The following is a 13531-nucleotide window of genomic DNA, read 5'->3' on the forward strand; positions in this document are numbered from 1 at the left end:
AGCCTTGTAGATGCGTTTAAAGTTGGCCTATGTTCTTCCTCCTTCTGCGGACCACACAGTCTGATACTAATGCATACTAGAGAGAAATCTGTCGGCGTAATCGCAGGCTGTCATGAATGTCGTCATAACAACTAGAAGGGCTCCTCTCCAACCAGGCTTGGCTTGCTAGATGGCCTCTTAGCACTCCCAAAGCTAAAGTCAACAAAAAAAGAACATTTTTTCTTATTTGTATCAAATGAAGCTTCTAAACAATCCATAACAAATAAATCTTTTGCAGCTCCACTAGTCTATTGATAAAGCAACTTTAAATAATCCTTCACAATAATATTGTGTTTTTTTTAGCAGCCACAGGCGACTATTCAGCCTGTTCATGAGCCATGCCAGGGACAGGTGGAATGTTCCTACCTGGTGCATGACAGCACACTGGCGCCAGATTTCCCTCTAGGCTATTGTTGTGGGGAAGCAAAAAGCAAGGTGAACCCTAGTGCATTTGGCGAGAATTGAGCAGCTCTAGCCAGATGGTAGCTCGCGAGTCTCAGCCAGCACCGAGCCTCGTCTTCCTCTTCGTTTCCTCCGACATTGCCAGACATGATGGCTGTGCAGCAGCTGCCTCGGTGCGTAACTAAGCTGTACAGGCAAACCTCTTTGCGACAGAGTATCAGCGTGAAACTCTGCGCTGTGCTGCTGCCCCCCATCAGCGAGCAGGCAGACCAGCAGGGCCACTCACGCAGAGCACGGGCACCAGGGAGGAGAGGTTGACGTGTCGGGGGGCGAACATGTGCAGCTGCTGCAGGCACGAGATGGCCTCGGTCTGCACCAGGGCGTCCCCGTGGTCCTGCATGATGCTGCACGCCACCAGCAGGGAGGAGCGCGCCGTGCTGATCGAGCTCGTGTTGCCTGCGTTGTTCACCCAGGGAGAGAGAGAGAGAGAGAGAGAGCAGGGCCATCAGCAACAGATGGTATCCACCGCAAGAAGTACGGGGGAACTTGATGCACTGACACAGCTGTCAACAAAGGGCGTGGGAGAGAAGAGCTGGCCCCTTTTAGTCATCTGGGAAGCAATGACACGTTGAGCTTCCTCATAAATCATGGTGGGCAGGGTGCTGTGGAGGTGGTGGCAGTGGCACTGCAGTAAAACCCCGTTACAGGAGACACTCAAGGGAACCAAAAAACGTGCCTCTTGTAACCAAGGTCTCTTGTAGGCAATGTTGCTAACATGGCGAACATAGGAAAACCAACCAGGCCGCTTTCATTCAAATGTCTCTTATAACCAACTGTCTCTTGTAACAGTGTCTCTCATAACGAGGTTCTACTGTACTCTTCTCCCCCTCCTCCCCCAAGCGTACCTTGCAGCTCGGGCCCGATGGTGGTGATGACGGCGGAGAGGCACTTGCCGATGCACTGGTGCACATCCACGTGCGTCGGGGGCATGCTGAGCAGCAGCTTGAGGGCCAGCGACAGCGTGGGCTCCACGTAGCCCCGGAACATGGGGCCCCCCGAGTCCGCTATCAGGCCCAGGGCATGCAGCGCCCACACCTAGAGGGAAAGGGGTTGCACGCGCACACATCCCCGTCACCATCATCGGTCTCCTCTCCCTCTTCGAGGAGAGGCCTACCTGGACGACGGGGGCGTTCATGTCCTGCGCCAGGGCCAGCAGGATGCTCACGCTGGTGTTCAGGTGCTGGCCAGACCCCATGCCGCCCACGTACCGATGCAGGCAGCCCAGGGCCAGCGAGTGGCCCGTGCGCGACACTGCGTCACGGGCCGTCTTCAGCCTGCACACATCGAGTCACAAAGACAGGCACAGCTTTTGGGACTGGTGCTCGGGTGCTTGTTGGAGAGTTAACGTTTGTACTGAAATGCTGTTCTAGAACACCACAATTCCCCATTTCACGCACGCAGTGCCTCCCACCATCGAGGGCGTGCTGGCTGGCCAATCACACTGCATCCTTCTTCTGCACCAAGCCTCACCTGTCGAAGCTATCCTGGGCCATCTCAGCCACAAAGCGTCCGTCCCCGACCACCTGTGCCATGCGACCCAGGGCTTCTCCCGCTGCGCAGCGCAGGATCGGGTTTGGGTGGCTCAGGGCACCCTGCAAGGGCCAAGGAAGGTAGATGAGCAATCTCTGGGAGGCCAGCGGACCCCAGCGGACTTACGTGGATGAGTCCCACCGCTGCCTTGCGCACATCTTCCCCACCTAGTGATGTCTTCGCTTCTGCCAGTGCCTGCACACACAAGCACCATAGAGGTCACCATCATCATCATCAGCAGCAGCAGCAGCAGCACATCTACATTCATTGCAGAACGAAGGCCTTTCTCATCAACTTCCAACTGCTCCCATCTCTTCCGCTGTCTGAACCCATCTCTGCCACCAAATTTCCAGATGTTCCTCTATTGAGCTAATGGTCTCCTCTGGCTCCTAGTGCACCTTTCAGTTGCCCCTCCTTCACCCCCATGCTGCACTGGTTGTCAGTTCTTCACGTTTCATGGCCAGCCCAGCCCAAGTTCTTTTCCTGATTGCCTTCCACCTGAGTTTGCTGTTTTGAATTTCCTGTCTCTAAATCTTACTCCTATCATTCCTTTTTCAATGGCTCCTTGGGCACAGACCTGAGGTCATGGTAGGGTACGGTACATATAATCATCATCATCACCACCATTGTCAGCCTGTCTACGCCCACTGCAGGGCAAGGGCCTCTCCCATGGATCTCCACTTATCCCGGTCCTGTGCTAACTGCGACCAATTTATCCCTGCAAGCTTCTTGATCTCATCTGCCCACCTAACTTTCTGCCGTCCCCTGCCACACTTGCCTTCTCTAGGGATCCCCTCTGTTACCCTTTACTTTGTGCTACATTCCCTGCCCGCCCACGCCTATTTCTTCTTCTTCATTTCTGCTAATATGTCCACGCACACGTTTCTACTAAGACGATACGCATCGTCTTTAAAAGTCGGTGACTTCAGGAAAGGGACGACACGAAGCACGATGGAGGGAGGGGTCCGGGGTCTTCAGGGGCCCACCTTGAGGGCGCTGAGCAGGGCGGTGAAGATGTTGATCTGGACGGCCTCCTGGCGGGTGGCCTTGCTGTGGCGCACGCACTCCGAGAAGTGGTCCAGCATCTGCAGCCGGTGCTTGAAGGCCACGTGCGGGAACACCAGCCCGTACAGCAGCACCGACGCGTCGATCACCGCCACGCCCAGGGGCAGCGGGCCCGGAAGAGGGGCCTCACCCTGCACCATATTTCGTTTAGCACCAGGGGGTGGGGACACGTCCAACTAGGGCCCAGCCATCTCTCGTCGTCCAAGGCAGGAACGTATACAGTCGAGCCCACTCATAGCAATACCGTTTATAACAATGTATCAGTTGTAACGATAAACGACTACGGCACTGTCCACTTTCGTAGGCATTCTAGTGCTGTGATGCCGGATATAACAGTTAAATACGGCTACAGTGCGCACCGAAAATGCGAGCTGCCTCTCTGTACCACCGGCGAGTGCCGCAAGCCTCGCATCCCTTCCGCCCCTCAGAAAACGAGTTGACTGCGGCGCTTAACTCTTTCGCTACCGCGCCTATCAAAATCGATCAATTTGATCGATACTTTTGGGAGCGCCTTTTCATAGCGTTCCAGGCGTTTCTCGAACAAGTAAAGCTGTTCGGAGTTAGATCAGAAAATGGCCTTTCAAAATCAGTTTTGTTTTCATTTTTGCAACGGAAACGTGATTTTTGACACGCTTTTGAATCACCTGGTTGTGGAAAAGGGGCGTGGTCATCGCGCCTCAAGGCTACCAACGAAGAATGCGTGCAACTCGTAATTACTCTGCACCAGCGCTTGTTTTTTGCTAACAGGGCGTGAATGGGGAACTAGCAAACGATTTTCAATCGTCAGGTTCACGCTCTGACAGTAATAATCCCAGAAATCGGCTGAAAATGTCAAGCAGTGCCTGGTTGCAAAGCTACTTTATGATTTTAGGCAGTTTTATTGCCTTTGCGCAAGTTCTCCTAAGTACTCTGGTAGTTCTACTTACCCCAGGACCATTCCCAAACAGTTTACAACAGTTTCGGTTTCGTTTCTGCATCGCGAAATTCATATTTAGCGCAACTACGCAGTTACCCAACTTCAAGGCTAACTGCCATGGCGCCGGAAGCGTCCGCGACAGATCCTCGAACAAAGCACGCTGCTCCTCATTTCCCCCCACCCTAACCCGATTTCTGCGATAAGAACTTCAGATGCAAGTCAAAAGGTCACACCCAGTCGCCAGATATCTGTTCCGCCGAGGACAGCGCTTCAAACCGGCCTTACACTGCCAGCTGTTCGCCTTCCAGTTTCGTTTTCATGCGAGGGTATATCCGGGTGTCTAATGTTGCTGCTTAGTTGAACTGTCTATTCGGACGGAGTCTCTGATAAGTTTTTGTACTGTTTCATTTGAAAAATGTTAGGTGGCGCTGCAATAGAGGAGGCTCGTTGTGCTGAACTTTTTTAGCGCGCGACTGCTACTCGGCCAAACATCGCAGGGGACGATTCTAGCTCATCGTACCTCATTTTTGCGAGCAAGGCTACAATTGCGAGTAAGAAGATGATGATAAAGCTCAGCTTTATGTTTTGAGAGATAACTGACCGTGAACGACAACAAACATCAGCCACGGCGTTCCGTTTTCAACTTCATGCATGTTTTTTTCTGCATCGCGTGCTTGTCCCAAGTATTGTGCTCGCTGTAAATGCAAAGTCAGCCATTGACAAGATGTTTTTACGTTATGTGGGGGCAAATTGGTGCCTCTGATAACGTCAAACCGCCAGATTTATTCCAAGGAACCACCCAAAATTGCACAGTTTGAATTAGAGGTTGGGCTTCACCGCATGACACGAGCACCGTGCGTGCTAAAATTTTTTTTTTTATATCTGAAAAACTGTTCCGCGCAAGTCGACATTTTTTTTAGGGTGTGTTTTTGAAATGTTTCGCTGCAAAATGTATATTCTAATTTTTTTCTACTACCGGTGGTTTGATATACACAACTCCTTTTTTATCATTTTTTTCGACAACTTGACAAAACTTTTGATTTTGATATTTTTTTTCACAACTATGATATATGAAAACCTTTAAAAAACTGGTGTTATTGGAAAGGCCGTTAAATAATCTGCATTTTGTGCTCCTGCAATTAGTGCCTAAATAATTTTTTAGCAGAAAAAAAAATGTTTTCTTGGACCCCCCAAAATTGGTCAATTTTCTGCGGTAGCGAAAGAGTTAAGAGGAAGCGAGAGGAGAGCAGTTTTCCCTCTGAACCTCCCTCCTGGCGCCGCCACTTTGGCATCATCTCCATGCCCACTCGCGGGCTTGCAGCCTGTTGCATCACGTGCTGCGTGTGCACCGCTTTGAACTTGACTGGGTGCCTCTCCAACTGCCTCCGTTTTTCCGCAAAAGGGATGTCAGGGCTGATGTTTTAAAAACGTCCGAGTGCCTCACTGAAGAAGTGATCGCTGCGCAGATACGTGCTGCAGACAGTCATGACAGTGACAACTCTGACAATGCAGTTGCGCAGCCTACTCAGATAGTGTCTTCGCAGGAGGCCTCAGGGACTCCGTTTCTTCCAAGGACCTTTCGCTCAGCTAGGTGAAGCACCCATAGATGCTCTTGAAAAAGGTGCACCAGCTTGGCGTGAAGCAAATAAAGCTGATAGGCAATGGCATCTCTTTTGCAGATAAGTAGTAATACGACCTTGCTTGAATGTGGATAAGATGTTTTGACCTCTGTTTTGTCTTCATCGCAACCTGCTTATACCGATTATCGATAATAATGATGGAATTTCTTGTTACTTGAATACTGTTATAAGTGGACTAGACTGTATAGCCTTGCGCTCTAGTGCCAGTTCCTTACTGTTAATTACTGTCATCCTACAGACTGCATTCTCGTTGGAAGGAAGTACGCTGTTATTGTCGTATAAGTTGCAATTAAAGGGGTTAATTTCAAATCGCTCACCTTCCTCACCACAATTTATGGTGCATTGGGGGTGAGGAAAACAACAGGCAATCTGTAGGAGACTGCGAAATATGAAAGATCCAACAGTTTGACAAAGCACACTTACATGCTGCATTAATGTGGCCCCTTTAGCCATTCCTTCCACGTCAACCAGAGGCATATTCACACCCAATTTGATATTGTAAAAAAAATTCACAGCATTCAGCCTACCTTGAGTGAAGAGATCAAGTGGACAAGTTGCCTCAGAGACTTTCAAGCAATTTGCCAGACCCCATGAGATAGAAATTTCAGAGGTGAATCTCAGGGCATTAATACTATTGGCTAACCCTCAAAGCCCTTTGTCAGCACCAAAATTATAGAGGTGGTAACAACACTGCCCTGTCTGTGTCTTTCTGGAGTACAAAGTCACGTGACTTATTCAGTGTTAGTCTAAAACCTGCAAGTGGTAGGGTTCAGCTAAAATACTACATCGACAGCTTCAGGTATCAGCCAGATAAACAAAACCTTAATTCTTGTTGTTCTGAGCTAGCCAAAGTCTGACACAGACAACGAACATCTCACAAATAAAGACTAAGAAATAGCGGAGAGACAGCCTCCTCCACAACTGAAGTTGTTCCATCGAAAGTTCAAATGAACTATCATGACCCATCCCGTGCATATCGTGACAACGTCCTCCCCACTAGGTATCACACATCCCTGAGATTCCCCCGGCCCCTCGGCAAACGAAAAAGGGTGCACAATATGGTGGTTGGCGGTGGTACCTTGTTAAGCGACCTATACAGTGCAGTGGTGTCATGCTCCAAAGCCCCTGATCCCGAAGCACTATTGGGCTGCAACTGCAAAGGGGGGAAAGAGGGGAGGAGGTGAGCGGCAACACAATAAGCAGGTCTACTGCCGCTGCAAGGTGCATTTACCTAGCAACTTTTCATTCTCTAGCAAGCACAGCAAAACAATCAGCAGGCAAAAGCAACCAAACGAGGCTTGCCAGTCAAAAAACACAAACAGCAAGGGCAAAAACAAGTCAGCACAGCCGAACTTCGATACAAGAGCATCCTACTTTTAGCACAACACACAAAAAGACTCAACACTGTAAGCAGAAGTTTTTTACAAAAAAGGTACTACGCCTGATATGTCTTGACTTAGCATTGTTCACGTCATAAGATGTCTGAGAAACACGCAAGGCTACCTAGCTCCTGGAGAAGTGAAAGAAATCCGTCCCCTTCACTTTATGTCAGTGCTTGGTAGCATCTTGGTACACTTTGTGCTCACACACACGACACAGTGCTGTGTGCTGTGCCTTTTCTTTCCGCCCATCTTGTTTTTTTAGTGCATTTCCTTGTAACCATGACAGACCCACTAGCCACTCAAATTCAGGCTGTCTTAGTTTCCTTCAAGCCAGCCATAACCTCGTCATGTCAAAACTACAACAACAAAACAATTTGCACACTGAGAAAACAAAAGTAGGGCCTTCAATTAAAGAACTGGATCCTGAAAAAAAGAAAAAAATAATAAGCATTTTAATTGTTTAATGAACTCAGGTTTTTATACCAAAGTTCGACTGTAACGGTCAGAAATAAATTTAAATAAAAAAGAGGGAAAGGATCAGGGCGGCACTGAAAACGCAAACAAGGGCGAGCCTGTAGCTCAAATAATGCACGTACGCCCATCAAAAACTCAATGCAAACACAGAAACACAAAAAGAAAATGCCTCTCACAAAATTTCTCATTTGTAGACATTGAGCACCATACATGTGCCTTAACTCTCCACTCGTTTGCATCTGCGAACTGCATAGTGCAACAAGAGCCGCCCGCTTCACATTTTCATGCTCGGGCTTCAATTGCTGAACTATGTACGTGCACGGTGTAATTATTTCTGGCATGTAATGTTGTACAAAAACACGAATGAAGCCTAAAACACTAAAAAGCCAAAAGGAAAAAAAAAAGAGAACAGGAAGACTGAACTTCATCACACAACATGAACAGCAAGCCACAAAAGCAACAAAATGCACAAATATCAAAACTTGTTTTTTTTTTGTTTTTTGTTTTTTCAAGGTGCCTCGCCCAATTCGAAAGAAGCTTGACGAGTCAATGGCAGCACCAAGCCATCTAACTAGAATGTCAGAAACACACACACAGCAGGCACAACAAATGGAATGCAGCAAACCCTGGAATGATCACGGGCCCATTATTAACGTGGTTCGCATTTCAAAATGAGCTGCGGCAGCCATATTTTTTTCACCAAGCCCAAACAACTGAAAAGTTTGATCTCAAACAGCCCCCAGGTATATATATCAACTCCTAGGATTGGCACTTTGCTCAGAGCCTTTGCATTTGGTTAGGACCAGGGAGAGTAAATAGCACCGCAGTCTCCAATTAAAAATTAAAGCCGTTCCACTCAATGTGAAAGCTTTCGGAAGTGCAGAGCAGTGATTCGCCATAATGGGCTGCAGCGCCGATATCAGCTCACTGCTGCCACCCAATGCATTTCAAATTTTCCGCCTTCACAGTGCTCGCATGCCCCCTCCCTGAAACTGCGCCAGCGGGAGACTGTTCTTTTTGTGTTTGCTTTATTTCGTATGCTGGAGCTGTTTTGCGTTATTACAAACATGCAATTTTTTTCTTGCGCGGCTGGAGCCTTTCTGCGGCATTTCGAACACATCATTTCTTTCTTGCCCGGCTGGAGCCTTTCTGCGTCATTGTAAACACGCCCTTTTTTTCTTGCGCGGCCGCTTTTTTCGCTTTCTATCGTAAAAACCAATGCAACGAGCGTTCCTAACTAAATGAACGCAGGGGCTGCCGGTTATATAAACAGACTTTGCCTGAAATGTACCTGCAGTTTTCTTTGCGCTAAACAACGGGGAGATGTATGACAAGCGCCAACACTTCATAAGGTTTGAACGATTATGACTATTTAACTCTTTGAGGGTTTTTGCCGTACGTGTACTGCGGCGGTTTTCCGTCCCGCAAGGTCTTTGCCGTACGGGTACGATTTCGAGCATCCGTTTGAAATTTCGCGCCATATTAACGATGCATGCTCCCTGGGAGGTGCTGCCACCTCCTGGGACTTACAAGAAGTGTTTGAAATTTGATTGTGCTACCTTCTTGCGGTGAAAAACAGAACTCTCTGGCTTCGGCGCGTTACGGCGTCTGTACGTGTCAATGTGTTTCGTGGTTTCAGTTTCGATTGATGATTGATTGTGGGGTTTAACGCGCCGACGCAACACAGGCGATGAGGCGCGCCGTAGTGGAGGGCTCCGGATTAATTTTGACCACCTGGGGATCTTTAACGTGCGCCAAAATCTCGTACACACGGGCGTTTTTGCTTTTCGCCTCCATCAGAAAAGCGGCCGCCACGACCGGGAATCGAACCCGCAACCTCGTGCTCAGCAGCGCAACGCCTTAGCCACTGAGCCACCACGGCGGGTGTGGTTTCTGTTTCGCCACGTGATCGCATCGGAGGCGCGCGAAACTTGATCGGCGCTCGCTATCAGGGGCGGCGGAAGTTGATTTCGATCTATATTGGCGCTGCTCTTATCTTGTTTATTACCCACGCTCACTAGGTATTCTTGCCCTCCTTGCTTGGAACTGAAGTAACCTACTCGGAGACTCCGTTGCGGGGGCGGCGGAAGTTGATTTCTATCTATATTGGCGCTGCTATTAGCTCGTTTTTCACCGGCGCGCACGAGTTATTCTCGCTCTCCTCGTTTACTGTGTTGCCTTCGAGTTTTTCAGATGCACGGCAAAGCAGCGATTTGCCCCACGAACTGCCCGTTCTGATGACACCGACCGCGATGACTCTTCTGACTCTGAGTTTGCTCCTTTCATCGAGTCTGAATCGGAAGACAGCCTTTCTTTGGAAGAAGAGAGCTCATTTTCGGACACGCGCTTTATGCGTGCAGACTGCGATAAGGCACTGTGCATAGACCCGTGTTTCAAGGAATACCACACTCTGAAATACTACACATTGAACATTTTTCAGTTCTAAGTGATGCTGACCCCAAAATACTGTTCCTGATAATTTTTTACCATTTAATCCTGACTTTAGACATTTTGTACATTCCAAATCCGCGATAAACTAATTTGACCACCAGGGAAAGTTTTTTTTCAAAAAAATTCGACCCTCAAAAATTCGACCCTCGACCCTCAACCACGTGGTTTTTCGAAGCCTCAGCGTGACTCCCTGACCCCGGTACAGAAGTCCGTTATCTCACTGTGCCGCCTGATTCTGGCAGTCGCATTGACCATTAGCGAGCTAAGACGACAAGGGGAGCCCACAAAGTGCTCCGCACTTAAAAAAAAAGGGGGAATGAATTTCCATTCACGATTTCTCTGAGGTCAGAGGAGGCAAGGTGCAGGAAAGCTCCACACATGAGGCTTCTATCACAAAGGCTGCTCTACATGCGAGGCCCATGCACGGTGGCATCATCCACATGGCGAGCTCGGGGGATCGTCGCGGAGGGGAGACGCATGCCCTCTCTCCCCTTAGCGGCCGAGCTCACTAGGCAGGCATACTCACAAAGGACTTGTCCGACTTCCTGTGGGGTTCCATCTACAAAGTTACGCAATCTGTCAGCTCCTCTGGCCCCCGGGAACCAGCGTGTGGGGGCAATACAAGTTGGCAGACTGTGGAAGCTACTGGCACAGAGTCACCGGACCCTTTTTGCGGGAGCAGTTTCTATCATTGTCAAATGCATGTCATTTTACTCACAGATTAAAAACCAGCTTTGTTATACGTGAACCTGGACACTCAGACATTAACCCAGAGGTTAACTAGACCAGGTGTCAATAAAACGGGAAAGGTACTAGCTTGGACTTTAAAAGGAGTGAGAGTAGCTTCTGACTAAGCAGAGCAGCGGACACTATCATCTATTAGTAGCTGTGAGGAAATTTTTCAGCCAAAGGGCGGTGTCCAAGCACAAGCCAGAGCTTTGTCGAGCAATGGTGTGAAACCATGCTTATAAGCTGTATCGACCCATGCAAGCATTCATTGATGCCTTGGTTCCCAACATATGCTGCAGTGAATACCAAAGAGCTTGAGGTGACAGATAAAATTTGTTCTTGCAAAGGATTCTAACTTAAGTTGCCAATATAACCGCCTGCTTACAGGTTGAGACACTACTTTCGATTAGAAAATCTGGTATAGCAAACACACTTTGATGGACTGCACTAGGGTTCTAAAAACAAGTTTCTTCCCAACTGCGATCGTGCCTTGTAGCTTCTTCAGTTTGCCACGCGTGAAATAAAGCTCCCTCAACTGAACTGCTTGCTGGTGCTGCATTGCACCAGCAAAGAACCTTTGCATCAAGCCTCGAATACATGAGGCTATACACTGCACAATTGTTGTTCTTAACCCAATGACTGCCCCGTCGGACACACGTTGACACAGACCACTTACACACGTACCAACAAGATTCTGCTCCTTTAAAGGTTATAGCATAGTAGTCGCTAGAAATTTGGGTAGTCTGCCGTCTGAGGCCTTCAGCGGTGTCCTTTCTGCGAGAAAAGCCATGGGCAGACCGCACATCGGTCGATTGCAGTGCCCTCGCGGTGTACTGGCCCATTTTTGCTACTCAGACATTTTACTAAAAAATAAATCGCTGTTTTTATAGCTTTTTCTGACATTAGTGTTATTTCTTTGCATCCTTTTCGTGTTTGAATAAGTTTTTTAGGAATTGTCAATCTGTAAACAGTACTGTGCATGCCTCTGATCGTCTGCTCCCCACAGTGTGCAGGTGACCACAGCTAAAAGCAATGTTCAAGGAGATGACGTTAACTTTCACCTTAAGTTCCTAAAAAAATGCTTCACATAAGAAAAAGTAAATAAATAATTTTACAATAAAAAGTTATTAGAACATAATTTACCTCTCAAAAACTCTTCAATGGCAGACATGATGAGTGTGCTGTGGCTGACCAATGTGCTGTTTTGCGAACATTTTCATCCCTGCGTTACGCCATTATAATGCAAAACTGGCCTGGATGGCAGACTAGCCAAACTTCAAGGTACTATAGATATACAGTGGAATCTCGGTCATACGAATCTCAAGGGGCGGCAAAAATTTTCGTATCACCCGAAAATTCGTATCATCAGAAAACGAGAAAAAATGGAAATGTGCTGCGTATGCGACAGGCGGCGGCAATATGGCGTCGGCTATTGCCGCGAAGAGGTGCAGGTAGCTTCAGCAACCGCTTCTAACCTTTTGTTAAAACGGAGCTCAATGTGTAAATTAAATTGCTCATGCGGGAAAGGAGCTGACAGTATGGGAGAAGCACTATAAAATGTCATCTACGCCAAATATCCACCGCGGAGGTGGCCCAGCCAGCTGCTGCTGGCGCTCCGAAATTGCCGCAATCACAATGAGGCGCGCATCTCCCTATTGGCGCAAGTCGTGAGGCTCCTCCCAATGCAGTTAGCGGTAACCGAGGCAGAGGCTGGCGCCTGGGTGCCGGGCTGAATCGTCAGCGCGGGCGTCAAAAGAACGCGCGCTCATCGCCGACGCGACGCGCGCACACGAACTCAAGCCTGAACCGCATGCCATTCGGGCGCGTCGGCGTTTGCGCGCGCGTTCTTTTGACACCCGCGTTGACGATTTCGCCCCCACGTCAGATTTTACCTCGCTCGTAAAATGACGCGCGACGCGCGCGGCAGTGGGAGGAGCCTGCCGACTTACGCCAACGGGGAGGCACGCTCTTCATGGCGGCAGTTTGAAAGCGCTCCGGACAGCCCGCTGGCTCCGCCGGAGATGTTTAGGCTTACCACGGTGGCGGATATTTGATAGGCGCTTTCCCTAGCCGCGCGGACGATGCTTTACAGTGTCGTTTTCGGACTCATCAGCTCCCTTACTTCATAAGCAACTTCTTTTGTTCTTTAAAGAGCGGTCAGAAGCGGTCGGTCGAGCCACCTGCCCTACTTCGCGGCCGTTGACGCCGCCATGTTGCCGCGGCTTACCGCGCCGCATGCGGGTGGTATTCGCGGTGGCGTCAGCGCGCCTGTGGCTTGCGCGGCGCATTTTCGTGAGCAGAAAACGCTCCATGCAGTTCACGCTTAATGATTTTGTGCCTGCGTGCGACCAAGGCCACACGGCCGCACAAACACTCCCGCCTCCCGTCCACGCCGCAGTCATCTGCTCGCGGCTCGCGTGTTCGTATCACCCGCACCGGGTGATAAATGCGAACGGATCATCCGAATTTTTTTACATTGCGTACAATGCATTTTGGCCGGGGAATTTTGAAAATTCGTATCACAACGAAATTCGTATCAACCGAATTCGTATCACCGAGATTCCACTGTAGTACCTATATCTAAATGCACACCATAGACGATTGACCCATCACATGACAGTTTGCTCAGGAAAGAAACTCAAACACCCTGGCAGAAGCACTCTTGGACAACATAGTTTTTTTTTTCTTTGCTCCCACACGCCTTGTGTTCTTGAGGTTTTGGAATACCAGAGGAAGTGTGGTCTCTGTTCTCTTCCCCCTGACTAAAATCCAAGCCCCTAAAGCAGGCTCATATACTACACTCACGTGCACTCCTATAATTTATCCTTTAAGATCTTGATGCC

General features: G+C 48.9%; 1 protein-coding gene across 4 annotated transcripts in view; it reads right to left on the bottom strand.

Annotated features, from left to right (window-relative positions):
- Nucleotides 1-13531, bottom strand: part of LOC144149351 (HEAT repeat-containing protein 5B) — an 81034-nt gene that overhangs the window by 48552 nt on the left and 18951 nt on the right. For 3 of the 4 annotated variants that reach the window (XM_077680912.1, XM_077680910.1, XM_077680913.1), the window contains exons 16-23: nt 10486-10518; nt 6731-6805; nt 3018-3227; nt 2158-2226; nt 1972-2093; nt 1616-1775; nt 1347-1536; nt 728-897 (exon numbers count right to left, since the gene is read on the bottom strand). In XM_077680912.1, the coding sequence (XP_077537038.1) occupies nt 728-897; nt 1347-1536; nt 1616-1775; nt 1972-2093; nt 2158-2226; nt 3018-3227; nt 6731-6805; nt 10486-10518 (1029 nt within the window). The remainder of the gene's footprint in view (nt 1-727; nt 898-1346; nt 1537-1615; nt 1776-1971; nt 2094-2157; nt 2227-3017; nt 3228-6730; nt 6806-10485; nt 10519-13531) is intronic. The other variant, XM_077680911.1, reaches the window with a different exon arrangement.

The sequence above is a fragment of the Haemaphysalis longicornis genome, unplaced genomic scaffold (genome assembly GCF_048455015.1).
Source record: "Haemaphysalis longicornis isolate Haplotype H1 unplaced genomic scaffold, Haemaphysalis longicornis Haplotype H1 scaffold_8, whole genome shotgun sequence".
NCBI lineage: Eukaryota > Metazoa > Arthropoda > Arachnida > Ixodida > Ixodidae > Haemaphysalis > Haemaphysalis longicornis.